Source organism: Dermacentor silvarum, chromosome 2 (assembly GCF_013339745.2).
Source record: "Dermacentor silvarum isolate Dsil-2018 chromosome 2, BIME_Dsil_1.4, whole genome shotgun sequence".
Classification (NCBI taxonomy): domain Eukaryota; kingdom Metazoa; phylum Arthropoda; class Arachnida; order Ixodida; family Ixodidae; genus Dermacentor; species Dermacentor silvarum.
The window spans coordinates 217,199,877-217,218,064 of record NC_051155.1 but is presented as its reverse complement, the minus strand read 5'-3'; the positions used below and the strand labels follow the sequence as shown (position 1 = coordinate 217,218,064).

At 42.9% G+C, this 18,188-nt stretch overlaps 2 protein-coding genes and 1 long non-coding RNA gene across 3 annotated transcripts; 2 read left to right on the top strand and 1 right to left on the bottom strand.

The window, feature by feature from the left end:
• Positions 1-52: 52 nt before the first annotated feature.
• LOC119442646 (uncharacterized) lies at positions 53-7,833 on the bottom strand. The gene is made up of 5 exons (XM_037707602.2): positions 7,433-7,833; positions 7,231-7,302; positions 6,830-6,953; positions 6,590-6,725; positions 53-255 (listed from the first exon to the last, which is right to left on the bottom strand). The coding sequence occupies exons 1-5, from the start codon at positions 7,814-7,816 to the stop codon at positions 171-173; spliced, it is 801 nt and encodes a 266-aa protein (XP_037563530.1). The 5' UTR covers positions 7,817-7,833; the 3' UTR covers positions 53-170.
• Positions 7,834-8,077: 244 nt separating this feature from the next.
• Positions 8,078-9,286, top strand: LOC125943299 (uncharacterized). Its single transcript, XR_007465726.1, has 3 exons — positions 8,078-8,298; positions 8,384-8,474; positions 9,256-9,286. It is a non-coding gene; the product is annotated as an uncharacterized LOC125943299 (long non-coding RNA).
• Positions 9,287-9,319: 33 nt separating this feature from the next.
• Positions 9,320-17,355, top strand: LOC119442645 (3'-5' RNA helicase YTHDC2-like). The gene is made up of 7 exons (XM_037707601.2): positions 9,320-9,450; positions 10,901-11,094; positions 11,760-11,926; positions 13,027-13,129; positions 16,047-16,203; positions 16,565-16,619; positions 17,139-17,355. Exons 1-7 carry the CDS (start codon positions 9,333-9,335, stop codon positions 17,353-17,355), a joined length of 1,011 nt encoding a protein of 336 aa, XP_037563529.1. The 5' UTR covers positions 9,320-9,332.
• Positions 17,356-18,188: the final 833 nt, after the last annotated feature.

Below are 18,188 nucleotides of genomic sequence, written 5' to 3'. Positions count from 1 at the left end.
CTCGCACCAAGAAAAAGAAGTTTTAAAATTGCAAGCGGCAACAATGACCAACTTAGTTGCAGACACAAATTTAATGCCAGTATTGCATACACAACTGGCCAGGTAGTACCAATCTACATAAGCTCGCAGTAAACATTCCAGATGGCGGACTGAAGCAACTCCACAAGTGCTCATGGTACAGCTGACAATTTGAAGTGGTTTAGTTGATTGATAGTCCAATCACTCTCTGCACCTTTAGTGTAGTCCCGAATGAACCTGAAAAGAAATACACGTCGTTTTGACCAAAGATATAGTTGAAGGGTTCTAAACGCATTTCCTTCAACAATATATGAAGGGCAGTGGTGTGATGGTGACCAGGCACAATGAAGATAGTTGCGCGACATAGTATAGGAATACAAGGAGGAGGGTTTGTCACATCATTCACATGAATAAAATCAGAGTCCTCCAGGCCAGAGCAGCAATTTTGATCATTAGGCTATGGCACATGGGTAAACTGTGCACCAGATACTACATTGTCTTTTTTAGCGCAACTACAAACACAAAATTAAGATGGGACAAGTGCTTCACTCGCGCAACTGAACATTTTTTTTTTTTAATCCTGAGGGAATCTTTCAAAAGTTAACAAGCAATTGCAGTATTGAATGTTTATTTTCATCTGTTATACATGAAGGATGGCGGGAGTAAAAGCTGCATTCAAGCAGCTTGACCAGCTCCCACTACATACAAAGGGCTGCAAAGCAGTGACATCGTATTTCGGAGAAAAAAAAATAGCATGAAATGCACGAAATTATAAAATAATAATAAAACAGCATTATACTAGACACAAATTCAGCAGGGTAAAATAGCTACTGATTAAACAATGAAATAGCAATAGTTTAGAAAAGACCAAAGAAAGCCTATAGCGTGCATACACACAACACAGAATTGGACTGCAGCGGTACAATTTGGCAAATCGCACGATATGACACAAACATTAAAATTATATAAAAAAAACATTAAAACATTGTGAAATCTGTTCAAGTTATTTTCCAGAATAACATTGCATAGTATCTGGTCGCCATAATTTTTGCGTGAACCAACAGTTATGGTGCCGTGTGTTCAGAGAGTTTTATGTTGGCTGGTTTAGAAATTACTGTTAGTAACAATCTTGAAAAGCCTATTTTGAAGTCTTGTAAGCTTATAAATGCTCATTTGCGTAGTATTACCCCATACTAGAAAACAGTGATGAACATGAGATAGAAAGAATGAACGGTAAATAATTAGTATTGTTTTCAATGGAAGTAGATAATGGTTGTGATGAGGGCCGTTTTCCTCGCTACATGTTCTCAGAAAATATGACACCCAGTGTTTTTACACGATCTGCAATTTGAATAATGTTATTAATATAAAGAGATGAAGTTGGATGCATCTGTTTAACTTTTCCTTGAAAAATAATCTGTTTTATTTCTGCATTAAAGTCCACTCAAGCAAGCCCATTCATATAATCTGTGTTATATATAATTCCCTTCTTTCAGGTAAGTAAATACACGTCGTTTTGACCAAAGATATAGTTGAAGGGTTCTAAACGCATTTCCTTCAACAATATATGAAGGGCTGTATGAAGTACACTACAGCTGTTTGTAATATTGAAAGAAAGGTTCCTGTTGACAGACATGTTAAATAGAGCAGAAAATGATTGTGCAATTATGTTGGCAGCATATCTTCATAAACAGGAAATCACAGGTATCATCAGCATAAACAATATGTTTTGCTGAATAATCTGTTTACAATGTCATTTATGTATAAATTAGAAAGAAAAGGGCCTAAAATACTACCTTGATGAACACTGAGAAAGTTTGATTTAATTGTTGAAGTAAAGCTATTTATACATATAGTTTTCTTTTGCTTAGATACATATACCATATAAATCTAGCTCTGGTGGCAGTAAATTTCTATTCAAAGAATCGAAAGCCTTGCTTAAATCTAGAAAGACACCAAGCACAAATTGTATATTTTCGATGCTGTTTAGCATAAACTTTTTTGGTCAAGTAGTGCAAGTTCAGCGGATCAATTTTTCCGAAAACTGTACTGTGATTCAAGTAATAGATAGTGTGTGTTGATGAATTTAGCTAATTGTAAATGAAGAATTTTCTCTTTTTTTTAAGTACCGGCAATATAGATATAGGTCTGTAGTCAGCTAGATTATTCTTATCTCCCTTTTTGTACAGATTGCACACTACAGCTGTTTGTAATATTGAAAGAAAGGTTCCTGTTGACAGACATGTTAAATAGAGCAGAAAATGATTGTGCAATTATGTTGGCAGCATATTTTAGTGGCTTAATTTGAAAATCAAAATAATCACAGCAGTTGCTATTCTTAAGCTGCATGATTGTTTTATAAACCTGGTTATTGGAGGCAGCCGTTAAAAATATAGTGCTTGGACATCTGTTCTTCATGTATGGGGTAGCGTGATCAGTTGTTCCAGCAAAAAATTAATTTTACTAGATAATCATAAAACATATTAACTAGCTGACTGCTTCTAATAACAATTTGTTATTAGAGGCAGTAATTATCTATTACTATATAGTAATTTGTCATAGTTAAATAGAAAATGCACCAGTGCATAGAACAAACCATCACTGTCGCAGAAATACTACTGTACTGGTGTTACATAAAACTACTAAATATTCAGGGAAGCTTTACCCCGGGTGAAATTTGTGAGTGTGTTACATGAAAAAAAAAAAAAAAAAGGGTGGAGAGAGATTAACGCACAAATTTTTATCTGCATGTTTGCCTTGGAAGGCAAACTGCTTCGCATGTCATGGCAGCCTGTGAAACAGCTGGTATTGTAAAAAGATGACTGCCACTTGTGCACCTGAATGGGTGCAGCCACCTGTTTTTTTTTAGTGCTCAGCCTCGTCGGAAACTGAGTGCAAAGCATTGTTTTATAAATTGGAGATGGGAACATATATTTTTCAGCAACATGACGTCATAATGCGGCTTTCTTTCAATCAGTGTTCCACTCATATTTAGGAGCTCATAAAAACGTTAGGTTGTGAAATTAGGACAACCAAGCTAAAAGAGGTTAAGCTAGATTCTTGCTTTGTTTGCAGCTGACATGTGTGTGGTGTTACATTAAGAGAGCCTTGAAGGTGGTCAAGCTTCTTCACTCGCCGGTGGCTAGGCTTTTTAGTCCACAAGCCCTGCAGCGGCAACCACCTGCCGTGCCCGCCTTACCAGCCCGAGCTGGTTGCACGGATCTGAGCTGGTCAATGGTGCTCCCAATGGTCAGGCATGGGTGTCAGGCATGAGCGTGCGCATGCCCACATGGATATAAGGAGGTGTATTTATCACAGGAGGACATCCATATGAATATAGAGTGGGATGGTAGGCATGGTATAGGCTAAGACGGGATGAGTATTAAGTCTTTGTAAGGCCACAGCCCCTTCACAAATGAGTGTTTTGTGTAGGGGTGGTAGGGTACAACGAGTTAAGTGATAATGCACGAGATGAGTATAGGCAAGTGGTAAAGGCTACAGGTAAGTCTCGGTCAAGGTCTCTGTGCGGTGCCCGGTTGGCGTGTGCTCTGGCACAGGCGTGTGCCTGCTGATTGTCGTGTAGAGACTCGTGACCCAGAGTCCATAGGAGAATAGTGGGGAATGCTGTTTGTAGTGAGCGGAGTATGTGGTCAGCTTTGTTGGAAATCTTGCCACTGGCGTAGTTGTAGCATGCTGCTTGGGAGTCTGAGAAAATGATAACACAGTCACATTGTGGCCGGGCCACCATAGAAAACGCAATGGCAACCTCATCTTGCTTCTGTGATGGATGTATGTTGCACCCTGGCTGCAGCATTGTTTTTCCCCCACCGTCTACCATGCTCATAGTGGGCACAAAGAGTGGAGGAATGGTAGCAGCATCCATGTAGAGGGTGAAAGGGGTGGTCCGTATTTGCAAGTCAAAGCTTGCACCCTAGCCTGTCTTCGACCAGTGTGGTACGTGGGGTGCATGTTTCTTGGGATGGGTGGAACACGCATTTGACTGTGAAGATGAGAGACAATTTTGAGAGGGGCTTGAGAAGCTTGTAGGAGATATCCTAGTTGTTGAAAGATGTGTCATTCAGTGGTGGATCGTTGTAGCCTGTGCCGGACCATGCTGAGACATGGGCGGACTTCACGCAAGAGACGACGCGAGTCTCCCCATTTGCCCGGCGATCTGCCTCTTATGTTCTTGTCCCAATCCGCAATACGTTCGGGGTCTGCGGACGCGCTGGGTAATGAGATGAGCCGTTTCTTTCCGCGTCTCTGGGAAATCGCTGTTTCGCGACCTGTTCAAAGTTTCTTTAGACAGACGAGTGCACACATAGATGCAAAAAACCCACTCACAATAAGAAAAGACTGCAACGAAAGCGGCAGCAAGGCGAGAAATGAACTAAGCATTGCAATCGACGCGTAGCAATCAACGCATCGCAAACGAACGCGAGTCGAACACCGCAGGATTTAGCATGGTGCCGACAGGCATCGCCGTCTGGTGGCCCGCGGCGGCAGGCATCACAGCCCGCGCCACCGTCCCGCGTTGGAGACTCTCGGTGGACGGCACACTAGAGTATATTCTAGGCACTATACGCAAGCCGAGCGAGCGATATGTCTCGCATTGGATTGGATTTCCAATGCATATTAGTTGCCAGACGACGTAGGGGCTGCGAGATTTAAAACCGAAACTTCCTGATGTTGCCCTTTAGTCAACACAGCTTGTTTTCATGGGCATTCGTAAGCGAAAGGGCCTTAAATATCAGCATGACTTGCGGAGGTATATCGTTAATTTCCTCTAGATGAGAGACAATTTTGAGAGGGGCTTGAGAAGCTTGTAGGAGATATCCTAGTTGTTGAAAGATGTGTCATTCAGTGGTGGATCGTTGTAGCCGTTCCTGTTTATTAACAAGGTGAGCTTCAATAAGTTCTTGGGCAGTATTGTGAACTCCAAACGGCTCCAGTCGGAATGTTGCCTGTCATTGGCAATCCAAGCGCCTGCTAGTAGGCTGTTTGTAAGAGTCTATCAAGGGTGTTGAGATCTACTGTACTCAACGGAAGATAGAGGATGTAATGTACTAGACAACTGATGATGAGTGCTTGTATGAGTTGCAGGATGTCATCCTCCTTGTGGCCATACTTCCTGTTGGTGATGTGACCGACCATCTGAAAGACCTGCATGGTGGAGTGTTGAAGGCATTGGCGAGCATGGCCTGCTCCACCATTGGTCTGCATGTGCAGGCTGAGCTCGCCCGGGGGATTTAGGTGGTGCCCATGCGGAGTGTAATATCACTCGGTATCGGGCTCGCTTTTCCTCGTGGTTGGTGCATTAGGATCAGGAGTTCCAATTTTTTTGGAGTGAACTGTAGTCCACTAAGTGTGATGCAGTTTCGTACACTTTTGAATGCATGCTTTAAGGTGGCGTGTTGTACACCTACAGATCCACCCGTTGACCATATGGCAATGTCATTTGCATATAAATGGCATTTGATGCCTGAGATGGCATTAAGTTGGGGCGTGAGTCCCATCATGGCAATGTTGAAGAGTACTGGTGAGAGCACTGTGCCTTGCATTGTGTCCTTGCTGGGTGTGCAGGAAAGGTGGCATTCGCAAGATGTTGAAGGTGGCTGTACAGTTGGTAAAGCAGTGCTTGATATATTTATACGTGCATGCTCCGCAGTTGGTGTTTCTTTGGTTGTCTAGAATGATACAGTGTGCCACGTTGTCAATAGCTCCCTTGAGACCTAAGGCAAGAATGGCTTTTGGGCTATTGGGTATGACATGTTTGAGGACTTTCCCTTCAGACCATCCCGAGTGGAAAGGTTGGGTCAGAAACCAAACATTGTGTCTGGGAAGAGATGTTGGTCTTCTATGTGGTGTTAAAGTCTTTCACGGACAATGAGCTCAAAGAGCTTTCCCAGACAGGATGTCAGTGATATGGGACAGTGGTTGTTGAGACAAGGCGTTTTACCTAGTTTGTGAATTAGCATGATTTCGGCATGCTTACATTTTGCTGGTAAGCTACCCATGTCCCAATGTTTGTTAGGAAGGTCGAGTAGGGCCTACAGGAGTTGTAGTTTAGGTTCCGAAGGATTTGATTGATCATCTGATGATGACCAGGTGTCATGTTGTGAGTAAGCTTGTTGAGAGCTTGTATGAGTTCAGGTGAAGTGATTGGCTGGTGAATTGTCTCATTTGGAGACCCCGTATACACAGGAGGGGTTTCAACGGTTGTGCCTGAAGTTTGCAAACTGCATTTCGCTTATGCCCATACAAGGAATGGTATGCAACAACTGACACTCTGAAGGATGCTGAATGGCCCCTTTGAACTTGTATGCTTGTTGGTGAAAATCTAACAAACCAGAATTTGAAATCAATGGAGGTGGGAGGGTGGGCAGATAAAGTATGTTGCTTGCTAGTTAATTGACTGCATGAAATGTGTACACATCTGGTGACAATGTATTAGAACTGTGGCCACCACACAAGCTGCTTGTTAAGTAGGGGCAAATGAATTATCATGACGCTTGTGCCTGTCAAAGATGCATGCTACAAACAACAGCACAGCAAGAATGAATAGGAGCACCTGTAGTTGGCAACATGAACCTTCTCTTGAAGCTGCTCCACCGTCCCATCCATCATCGCAGGATTTCGCCGTGCCTCTTCTAGACCTGGCATGTAGTGGTAGACAACAGTGGCTTCCAAATATCTCCGGTTGCTGTCTGCAATTCGAACTCGTCCATTATTTCAAATGAGAAACGGTGGCATTTTTCTTGTTTTTTTCTTTTATGAAAAGGAAATGTACCATTACCGTAAGGTCACTTACTGTCATCCATGATGATGCCAATTTGATATAAGAAACAAAAGTAGATGTCGGACAATTTGACTGCCAGCCTCTGACGTTGTTCGACACTCAAGGAGCAGCAATTTGTCTGAGCTGCTGACGCAACCTGCACAGAAAGGTTGTTCAGCGTTTTGCAAATAAGAAAATCCGCAAACTCGAGCAATGTAAGGTCAATTACAGAATTACGCATCTTATTGTGTGTTTTGTTTGCGCTACAATGGTTTCACCAAGTATGAACCAACTAACCCAAGGACAAGTTACATTGATTTCCTATGAAATGGTCCAATAAGAGATGATGCAAACGTGCAAGACAAACGCTACAAGACGTGAATGCGACATAGAAATACATAAGGCGCTGCAAGTGCAATGTAGAGTATACTTGCATCTTTAGTGACCAGGCCCTCCATGGATGTGAAGTCACCATTGCCCATCAGAACCGAAACGTAAGTCATTGCCTACAAACACAAATGACATCGCGTACCTGTGATGGGGCACAAATGAATACAACGATCCCTTCAGTTTGTTAAAAACCTAGCAAAACGCTACGCCAGCACTTAGTTGAGAAGCAAAAGAAGGCGGCATCACCTGCTTTGCACCGTCAAGGAATTCCCGCTGGCTGTAAGTCGCATCTAAGTAGGGCTTGATGATGAACATAGTCTGTATCCAATTCTTGATTGTAAAGATCAGGTTCGGCCACACTATGTGCGAATTCTTCATCAAATCGAAGCTGTTCTCGCTTCGTGATGAACATCGGCGGACCGGGTGTGCACATAACGCTGGTACTGAAAATTGCTGGCGAGCCTTGCCAGCACTCAACGGCGACACAAGAGGACAGAGCTTGGGCGTCCAGGCACATTGATAGGAAATGCCGGCGCAATGTATACAGGCGGCAGTGGTACCGGCGTAAAGATTGAGAAAATTTTGTCGGTGAAAGTACAGCCTTAACGTTGCCTGCCTGAGAGCCGCCATGTTAATGCCGATATCGCAGCGACTGCGCATACGTCTCCTTCCATCAACAGCCACCTCTGGCAACCTCTAGATCACAATTACAGGTCTCGAAGGTCATGCTATTAGTTTTGGGACATTACCTATAACTTTAGCCCTTTAGGGCTTCATCGAAGAAGAAAATAACTTTCTTTCCTTCATATACGTGTCAAAAAACTTGCATATATGCATGACAGAAACAATTTTGTTTTAGCAGTTTGAGCTTATTTTTTATTATTGAGCGTTAGTCAGTGCAGCTTTTTATCTGGCAACAATCACACTGAATAGCGTCCGTGATCTGTGGCGTTCACAACTTTTAGTCGGGCAGTCAGCTGCTGACAGCTCGAAAGCTTCGAAAGTATCAACGATGACCCGAAATAACAAGAGGAATGTTGCTGTCGGTGAAGCGTTTCGCATAGCCGTCACGACGGCACTTCAAAAATTCTATCATACTGAAGACCAGACAGGTTAGTCCTCAAAAACCTTCAAGTCGTACTGCATAATGAGCGTTACCGTTGCTCTTGAGCTTACAACGACTTTTCTGTCTTGCAGAATATGAGTTTCCGTCATCATTCACGGCTGAGGAGCGAGCATTTATACACAACTACTGTCAGACGCTGAATCTGAAGTCAAAAAGCAGAGGGTAATGTGTTTATTTCGTACTTCCCAATATTGATGCACAGTTGACATCTGAGTCGCACACTGATCGGCCGCGGTTTAGTGTCATTCTTTGTGGGTTTATCAGCGCTGTTTCTGTAGGTTCAATTGGGGAAAATAATGTTTAAAACAGAGGCATTACTCGAATCGTCAAAACTGATGCACTAAGCGCATTGCGTCTTGTAGCGTTCGAGTGCTTACCGGTAATGCGAAAATAAGGCGATTGCTCGAACAAGCGTTGTCATGTCCACACCAAAGGCATTGTCCACACCTACGGCATACGTTGCATGCTTAGGACAAGTGTTAATACTTATGTGCTCTGAATAAACGGCAGGCTTGATGGCCATGTGAAGTCAAATTTTGGGGCGTTTTCGATAAGGTGTTTTAAAAACAATTTATTATTATTTATTGCACCTAGCCCCTTAACTCGCCCGTTACTTCGTTTATTAAAATTTGTCCCATGATTGCCTTGCGACATCGTTTCGTAGGCCAACCGCATTTCCTCAAACATTGCCTTCCTGCTGATGTAGTTCTTACTTCTCATAAATGGGGCCAAGTCATCTTGGCTTTCCCCCTTGAGCTACATAGCAATGTTCACGAATGTGGCTGTTCCTAGGATGTTGTTCACAACTCTCATTGTTTTTTGTATCCCCCCCCCCCCCCCCCCCCCTTCACGCTTAGACAGAAAGGTAGTGTTCAAAATTGCTGCATGGAACGAAACGTCAGGGTTACACACAGCTCAACCTTTGCTCTCTTTTCTTATGCAGGAAAGGATCGAATCGTTTCCTTACTGCCTACTAAGAAAGTTGGTTCCACTATAGTTCTGGCTGATGCCGGCTTTACTATGGGGCCCCTCTCGTGCCGATTTGCCATGCTGCTTCTGCAGAAGTTTCCAGTTAATTCTCATGAGCGCCAAGAGCTATTGCCTCCCACTGAGCGAGAACGCCTTGTTGGTCAGGAAGGTATGTGTGCACCTGTTTTCTCCAATATTGTTGCGTCGAATCGCTGTGGTCTTGCTGGTGCAGATCTTTAAAATAGCGATAGCATGAGACAAACTGGTGCGTAAGCAAATTTAGGGCGACATTTGTAGTAAAGTGTTTTAGGGGAACATTTTTATGGTCATCAAAAGGTACTGCACAAAATAGATGAAGACGAGAAGGGAGAGACGCGGACTAATGCAAACTTTCAAATAATTTTATTTCAGTCAGAGTTCGTCAGTTTAAACATATTACCACATATGCACAGTGAGGCAACAGACATTCACTATGGGGAAAAAAGAGAGATATTTCTTTCAACTTGCCCGCATTGCACTTTGCTTAAGTGGTCTGTTGTATAGATTATGTGACTTATACATGCTTATCAAGTGGGCTCAGCAAAGCATGGTCAGTGCACCTGAGGAAAGACGGACTTCCTTCAGTGTGTCTGGCCAGCTCAGAGGTGGAGCAGAGGTATAATTTCTCTCGCCAATTAACAACTGAGTATTTCGGGCTTGAGTAGTTGTATTGCTTGCCAGCTGAATGGAAAGGGACCAGCATGCTGTCCAACGAAGTGGCTTGTTAATGCTCAAAATTATTGTCTAAGTGCTACAAGACATAGCAGGAGAACATTTCACCAAATTTTTTGTGCTTGCATCATAAACACGCTGGTAATCTGACTTGAACTCTCTTCTATTCACATTCATGGCTTGAAAAGTAATTGAAGACTGCCAGTGTAACATGCAATAATCAAAATAACAAACTATAAACAAATAAAGTTAAAATATAAATTTAAAAAATTCAAATAATCAAAGCAAAGTAAGTACCTCAGCTGTATTCAAACTTTCTGCGTACTCCACTGCACATTGGAATTCTAAGTGACTACCATGAAGACATTTTTAGAGAATCAATGTCTTGTGACGCCGCTGTTTTGATCGCTTCTATAGTGCACAAGATAGGCGTAAATTGGCATCTTGGACTAATTCCCTAAGTGACGGTGGAAGCATGAAGTGAAACAGGAAAAGAAGAGCCAATAGTGCTCTTCATTTGCTAAAAGCAGGCTGGTGGCATTGTTACACCTCTATGGGTGAGGAGTTGGAGTGAAGGTGAGTACTAGAGGACATGACATCAACATGCAGGTTTTAGCAAAGGAATCAGTCAAAAAAAAAAGGTACTAAGCGACATCTTGCAACAGCATCATGGAGCTGGTAGTAAGGGCAGGGGAACGTCTATCCAGAGGAGACGCTAGAGTGTTTTTTCGGGCAGCACCGCAAGAAAAGCTTTTGCTAATCGTGTGCGCAGGAACTATTCTTAAAGTTTGTTGCTAATTAAAACTGATTTTCTTCTGTGGACAGCAGGACTGCGCTCTGTATCTATTGTAGGACGGTGCTGCTATGAATGCCTATGTAACCGCCCTTCTTTTCCCTGGCGCACACAGTGCGTGACGTGAACCGCACAACGGCGCGACTCAACTGTGGCATTCCACAAATTCCACCTCGCTGTGAAAGCACCCTCGATGCCCAGCGCCAGCGTCTACCCATCTGGCAGAGCCGCCAAAAGTTACTGACCACCATTGCCCAGAATCAAGTGACCATCGTCATAGGAGAAACTGGCTGCGGCAAGACCACTCAGGTGATCCACCGGTCATGTGGGCATGTTCAGCTTTTATGGAAATATCTCTTCTTACTGCTAACAAGAAGTCACCCGCTGTACTTCTTTCTTTTATTTGTTTGCCTGTGTGTGTGTGTGTGCGTGCGTGCGCGTGTGCCAATTATTGGAAGGGGTGATTGACTGCATGATTCTCAACAAAGACGTTAAGTTGACAGAAACAGGTAGGCTTGAAGTAATGAGCAGTGGTGGAACAAGGAATATCGCTGGAGCCTACATTTTCACAAGTAAACTAGTCTTCATCAGGGCAGCAGCTGCTTTCCTTAGCCGCATTTTTATGTACGTGTAGCTCACTCTCCCCGAACTTCACTAGGGGAGGAGGAGAAGAATTAGCTGGTGCATAGAGGGCACTCACTGAAGTAAAAACATAAAAAAATTGGGGGAAAAAGGGGGGCACAGGAGAAGATATAGGGGAGGGACAAAGCAAGGTTTGGGGTTGTGATAAAACAGGTAGGGGTACTGGTGTTTGATTCTATCTAGAAGTCCAGAATCTGTTGCTCGCTTCCTCTAGACAGCTGTGTTTGATTACTGTACTGTGCAAAAATTCTCGCTTATCCTGCTCAAGTGAGTCTCAATCTCAGTCTTTTGCATTTCTTTGTAATCACTGCTTGTTGGTGCACTGTTTTCAGGTGCCACAGTACCTGCTGGAACAGAACTGCAGCCTTGGTAATCCGTGCCGCATTGTCTGCACTGAGCCCCGACGACTGGCTGCTGTGGCTGTGGCCGAGCGCATTGCTACAGAACGAAATGAAAAGTTAGGCCACACTGTGGGCTACCAGATACGACTAGAGAACAGGTGGGAAGGTGTATCGTCATACTGGTTTTCATAGTGTTCAAGGGTTCCCATGAGACACTGAACGCCTTTTAAAGGGTTGTAAATAGATACACTAAATCCATTTAGACTGGTGAAGTATTCCTTCAAAAGTCTGTTTTTGTTAATTTTGTGGTAAAATGTTGATTACTAGAAGAGGGAAATGAGATGCATTCCTTGAATACCATACGGGAAACCCAGCGCTGGTGTATCAGTGTGACGTAATGCACTTCAATGTGCTATTTTGTCATATTTTAGTTGTTGGGGCATGAAAATACCGTAGTTAGAGCTAGCTAAGTTCAATCTTTTGCTGCTTTAGAATGCAACTTAGTGCATTTTTACCAATAGAGAATTAACTAGGCCCGAGCAGAAGCCATCAAAATTCACGACATCACTGCAAGCCGGTGTGGGAACTTAAGCCAGCATTGCTGCCCGTCTTTTGTTTTTGCTTCTTTTCTATCTTATCAGGACTTTCGCCATAGGAGTGGTTTTTTTGTTTTTGTAAAAAGATCATTTACTAATACGGCTCAACTTATTTTGCTACCCCCTAGTGTCCATTTGATAAAACCTATCGTACGAAGCCAACATAGACACCAAGGACAACACAGGGGAAATTACTTGTACTTACTAAGTGAATTAAAGAAAATTATAAATTAATGGACGAAAAGTGGATGAAAAAACAACTTGCCTTGTAGTACCTCACTTATATCCACCACAGTGGCTACGGAGTTCTGCTTCTGAGCACAATGTCACAGGTTCGATTCCTTGTTGTCTTGGCTCAATGGGAGCGAAACACAAAAGCACTCGTGCACTTAAATTTAGGTGCACATTAAAGAATCCTGTAGGGTCAAAATTAATTTTGAACCCTCCACTACTACTGCGTCTCTTCATTGCCCACTCTGCGGTTTCAGGACAATGGAATTCCACAAAACTTTATTTTAATACATACCTCACCCATCCATTGACTTGAGCAGCACCTTTTATTTGTATGGGCTATTCTTTTAAACCAGTCAACATGTTGCATTATTTTTGCTTTGACTGCAGCACATAAGACTGTCATAATAAAACTGTGCCTTTCTTTGCAGGGTGTCACCTAAAACTTTGCTGACAGTGTGCACTAATGGCATCCTCCTGCGTACCCTCATGGGCAATGACTCTGCAATGGCAACAATCAGCCATGTCATTGTGGTGAGTACTAGTAGGGCTTCTTCGTTAAAATTTTTGCCCCAAAGGACGGTTATGATAGAAAGATGCAAAATTGTTTTTTTACGGAAAAACAGCTTTTATAAATGAAGCTAAAACAGACTCGGCTATCATTTCATGGAAGACAAAGCCAGATACACACAATACAGCTGTCAGCTTATTTTGCTTGTGCCGTATAGCAAATATCACAGCCACTGGAGAAATCCCAACCATTCAGGTTATCTTTCATACTTTCTTTGGAGGAGGTGATTTCTTGGCTTTTCTAGTGCTGTTTTATTGAACTTGTGAAAGGTTGAGTAAAGTTAGTTCCATGCATGTTCATCTTCAGGGTTTACTCTAATTAACAAAAGTTCTGGCTATTTTGAGCTCGCAGGCGCAGTGCATACAATGCGCACTAACGATCGTGTCTGCTAAGTATTTTCTACACACCATAGAAAGAGCTTAAGTTTCAAACTAAACACTGTTTGCCCTTCTTCTTGTGGGTGCCGCGCTCCTAGCCGGAGAGACGATGCCTATTGGCCCAATGTACATGGCAGTGCTGTGACGACGTAGTGACATGTGTCTTCGAGAATTATTCAAGGCAAAGTATTTGTTTAATCTGTTGCTTCAATCGATTAATTGAAATTGAGAGAAATAATAAAACATACAAACTGAATGTCTGGGTGTTTTTGTTTTACTTCATACCGGAGTGACAGGGATGTACTTCTGTTTCGTATGCTTGTTCCCACTTCGTGCAGTCGCGTGCGCAGAGAACGAGACTGTCATTTTCTACCGTGTTCCAGCTCCGCGATCATGTTCTTTCATACTCTTGTGCCTGCCTCAGTGCTCGTGATTGCGGCACTGACTTATACCACTAATCAGGTGTTCTCATGCAAAGTGTGCAAAATCGTTCGCTGCGTGAAATAAGACAAGACACAACAGCTCGCGCACGAGACCATCACCGGACGTGCGCTACTCAGCAAAAATGCACGAGAGAGAGAGATAGAGTTAAAAAAAACAGAAGGCGGGGCCCGTCACATATTCGTCACTCGATCCTCCGGCTCCAGTATGGGAGAACACAGAGAAGGAATTTTTTTATGACATTTTTGCTTGCGGAGGCCAGACGGGGCAAGTTGAGAGAGTGTCCATGTTGGCAGTGACACTTGCCTCCTGAAATCATGGGTTTGCGGCACTTCAAATATTTCTATCTCTGCTATTAATGAACTAATTTGAAAAATTCTTGCGGTAGAGCACTCCTTGAGGGCATGTAATAACTTCCAGTGTATAACCAAAATTTGCTAAAGCTTCCCCTTAATTTTTCCTCTTAAATTTCTCTTAAAGTAGGAGGAAATTCCTCTTCAGCTTCCTCTTAAAATTAAGAGGGAGCTTTAGCTTCTTCTTAAAGCTTCCTCACGATCAAAAAAAAGACTCATGTACTATCAAGTTTACGACTCTGTTAATCAGCAGTAAATGAATATCACAATTCTGTTAACTGCACCTAATAATACATTTAATGTGGGCTAGATTGAGATATTATACACCAGTTTGATTTTTGCCACTAATTTGTGAGTACTAGATCTTTTGCAAAGCCCTCATAAATATTGTAACTATATGACATTTTTGCACTTGAAATGCTCTAAAATATGCATTTTAAAGAACTTCGATATCCTTTTTGGTGCCTACTTACAGGCATGTAAACTTGGTGCTTCCTTCTTTTTTTTTTTTTTCACACCGAAGCTGTTAAGGGCTGAGTCTTTGATGGTCGCGCCCGGATGTAGAAAAAAAAACTCTCATTGGCTGTATGCTGTATGTGCAATTGAAAGCGCGCGAGGGATGCGCGCTCTCATGGGGAGCGAACACACGGCGGAGAGCAAACGCCACTTCTTTCGTCGCGCGAAAGGCCGTGGGGGGACGGGAGGGAGGGGAGGCGACGTTTAGCTGCGGCACCAAATGCGTATCTTGCGACCGGGCGTAAGGGGAACTTGCGACTCAATCTCTCACGCGAAAGGAGGACAGCGGGAAGGCAGCATGGGAAGGAGGGGTTGCGGCTTCTGCTCTGCGAGCAACTTGTACTTTTCGGGGCTCCAGGCGGTCATGCGCACCGTATCTTGAAAGCAATCTGCAACACGGCTACTACTTTTGTATGTGCTGTGCTTTCGTCGCTCAGTTTCCGTTGAAGCGATAGACCGCATGAACCTTTGCTTGCTGCTGCTGGCGCGCTTGCTCACGCCAGCGTTTTGACAACGGTTGTGTGCGGTCACACAACGCGCAGAACTGTTGTCGGCGGCGGCGGTGTTTTGCCCGCATTCGCACCGAACGCGTGCGGCGTTGGTGACATGTTTACAAAAAGCGTGCTAACTTTTGCCGTACACCCTATGGCGGTGTACTGTAGCGACCATAGTTATGGCCATGGTCCCTGTGGTCACTAAATAAATGAAAACCACCGAATCATATATATTCCTCATTCTTCAATAGTTCAAATAACCAATTACACCATCATATCGTAATAGTCATAATTGGAAATACATAATTCCCACCATAGTACAGCTTCGCTGGTCTTCCATCTCCACCCTAGTGGAAGGGCTGACAGTTTTTGTTCTTTTTAAGCTTGCCAATTTCTGTCAATAATCGTAAAAAGTTCGAAACCCTAAATCAAAGTTCTTCCTAGAGTTGCTAAAATGTACTTTTTCTCTTAAATGCAATAAATTTCATTTGAATCAACCCAACAATTGTCTTATAAAAGTATTTCTGCATCTTACATGTTTTTGAGTAGGAAAATTGAAGTTGGCCCCAAGCAAAGCTTCGGCTTAATACACTAGTGCTTTTTTGTTTTGCTTCTGCAAGGCTATGGTTGTTGAGCATAACCATTTTACTATCATTCTGATTACTAATGCTGCTTTTCTTTTTAATCTGCTTTTCATAGGACGAGGTTCATGAGCGGGACCGGTTTACCGACTTTTTGCTTACTGTGCTGCGGGACTTGCTTCCAAAGTTTCGGAATCTAAAAGTGATTCTGATGTCTGCAACCATGGATGTGGAGCTGTTTGTCAAATACTTTGGTGGCTGTCCTGTTGTGGAAGGTATGTTGCTCTTAATTTTTCTAAAGCAGTGATGTGTTTACCTACATCCTGTGTTATGAGCAACTGAAAGGAAATTGTTCGCTGAATTCAAATGGATTTGGCTGTGGCAATGTTAACTTAGTAACCGTCATGTTCCAGTAATTCATCCTACCATTGCTAGTCAGCATAGTCTGTATTCAATGGGTATATATTTATCATGAATTTTCTTGGAATTTCCTTTTGAGTTTTATTCCTTTGAATAGTGACAGGTGTGAATGCATACACTTGGTTTATGCACTTATTCTTCAATTACATCCGAAACACATTGTCTTTTCTTGTACTGTGCTCCACATTTGAAGTACTGTCTCATTTTTTGTTTTAGTGCCATCACGATCATATGAAGTGAAGGCTTACTTTCTGGAGGACGTCTTACGATTGTAAGTGCAATTTCTTGTGTGTGTGTGTTTGTCAGTTCGAACTTGTAAATTTTCTCCTTATCTTCCAGATTCAAATTCTTCTCAGGCATCAGGGCACATATCTAAAATATATAGCTTTCTGCAAGGTGTGCTGTTGTGTGTTTGTGTATTAAAGGGCAGTTCGCCAATTGCTTTGGGCAAATTAATGAGAAGGAAAGGCAAACAATAGAAATTGGACCACATTTTTAGACCACACTTTTACGTTCGAGTTACTCGTCACATTATGATGTCACATGTGCATTGAAAAACCAAACTCACTATGTATTAAGACCCTGCAAATAAAATATCCAGGAAGTATTCAAAAATTGTACATCAGGGTCATTTATGATCAGTGACATTCCTATCATTCTGAGCAAAGCGAACTGAGAGCAGAATTTTCATGTCCCCGCTCCTTTCACTTTCGTTTTGAAATCTTATGCTTCCTGTCTCTAACTCTCGTCACCTGAAAACTGTGGCATGGTGCTTGGAAAATGAATACAGGACGGGGTACACCAGCCAAGCCATGCTGAAGCTGAAGAAAAGCAGGCCCCGGGCTGAGCAGCAGAAGGTGCAGCTTGCCAAGTGGTGTGATAGCCAGGGCATAACCACAACTAGTACTGCCCCTTCAGCTAACAGTCGGTCACCTGAGGAGGACCAGGTATGTGCAGGGTACTCTTTGAATGAAGTATCGAACAGACCAGTGTTTCTTAAACTGTAGTTTATCAATTCCCAGCAGCCTTTGAAATCTCCATTGGCAAGTATCATGTAAAGAAGGAATGAAGCAACAAGCACAATGCAAGAAGCCTCATTTTCCTCATCTTCGAATCAAATTGTGAACAAAAAAGATGCACAGTTTTGCCCGAAAGGTGAAGCATTGATTGCAATAGCAAATTTGGAGACAGTTATGCGAAGTAAGGATCGTAGCTTTATGGGCCGTATAAATTTGGAAATAGTCGCTTGCTAACTAAATTAACAAGCATGGTGTCAGCGCGCACAGGCAAACATGAGCACATCACACTGTATGACCATGGACACTCGCTGTCAGAACGCTGGCGTCAGGAAGCGCGGCAGCAGCAGCAAGGGAAGTGACCTTCATGCTGTGAATCGCTTCAAAACAAACTGAGTGACGAGAACACCGCACGCTTAACCCTTTGAGGGTCGAATTGTTTTGCCAAATGCGACCCCCCAGGGTCGATTTTTTTTATTGCTGATTTAAATTCTTCGAAAGAATCTATTTCGAAAAAATATGGTCGTAATTTTTTTAAAGTGACAGTAAAGTGAGGAAAAAATCGTTTGTGTTCTAAAATACACAATGTCTATTCGTGAATAAGAAGATAAGCGCGCTGAAAAATGGTTGTGTGCACGTCCGGAAACCGAAGCAAGTGAGAAGCCTTCGTCTTATCGCCAACAAGGGGCTATAGAGCTTTTGTGGTCTCCAAAAAAGGAACCGCAAAAATGGCAGCATCGTTTGTGTATATAGGCGGCTGCCTGGGAACAGGTGTAATCGCGCCGCGGTGGGCGATAAATGATCGAGTAACAAGCGGTCACCCT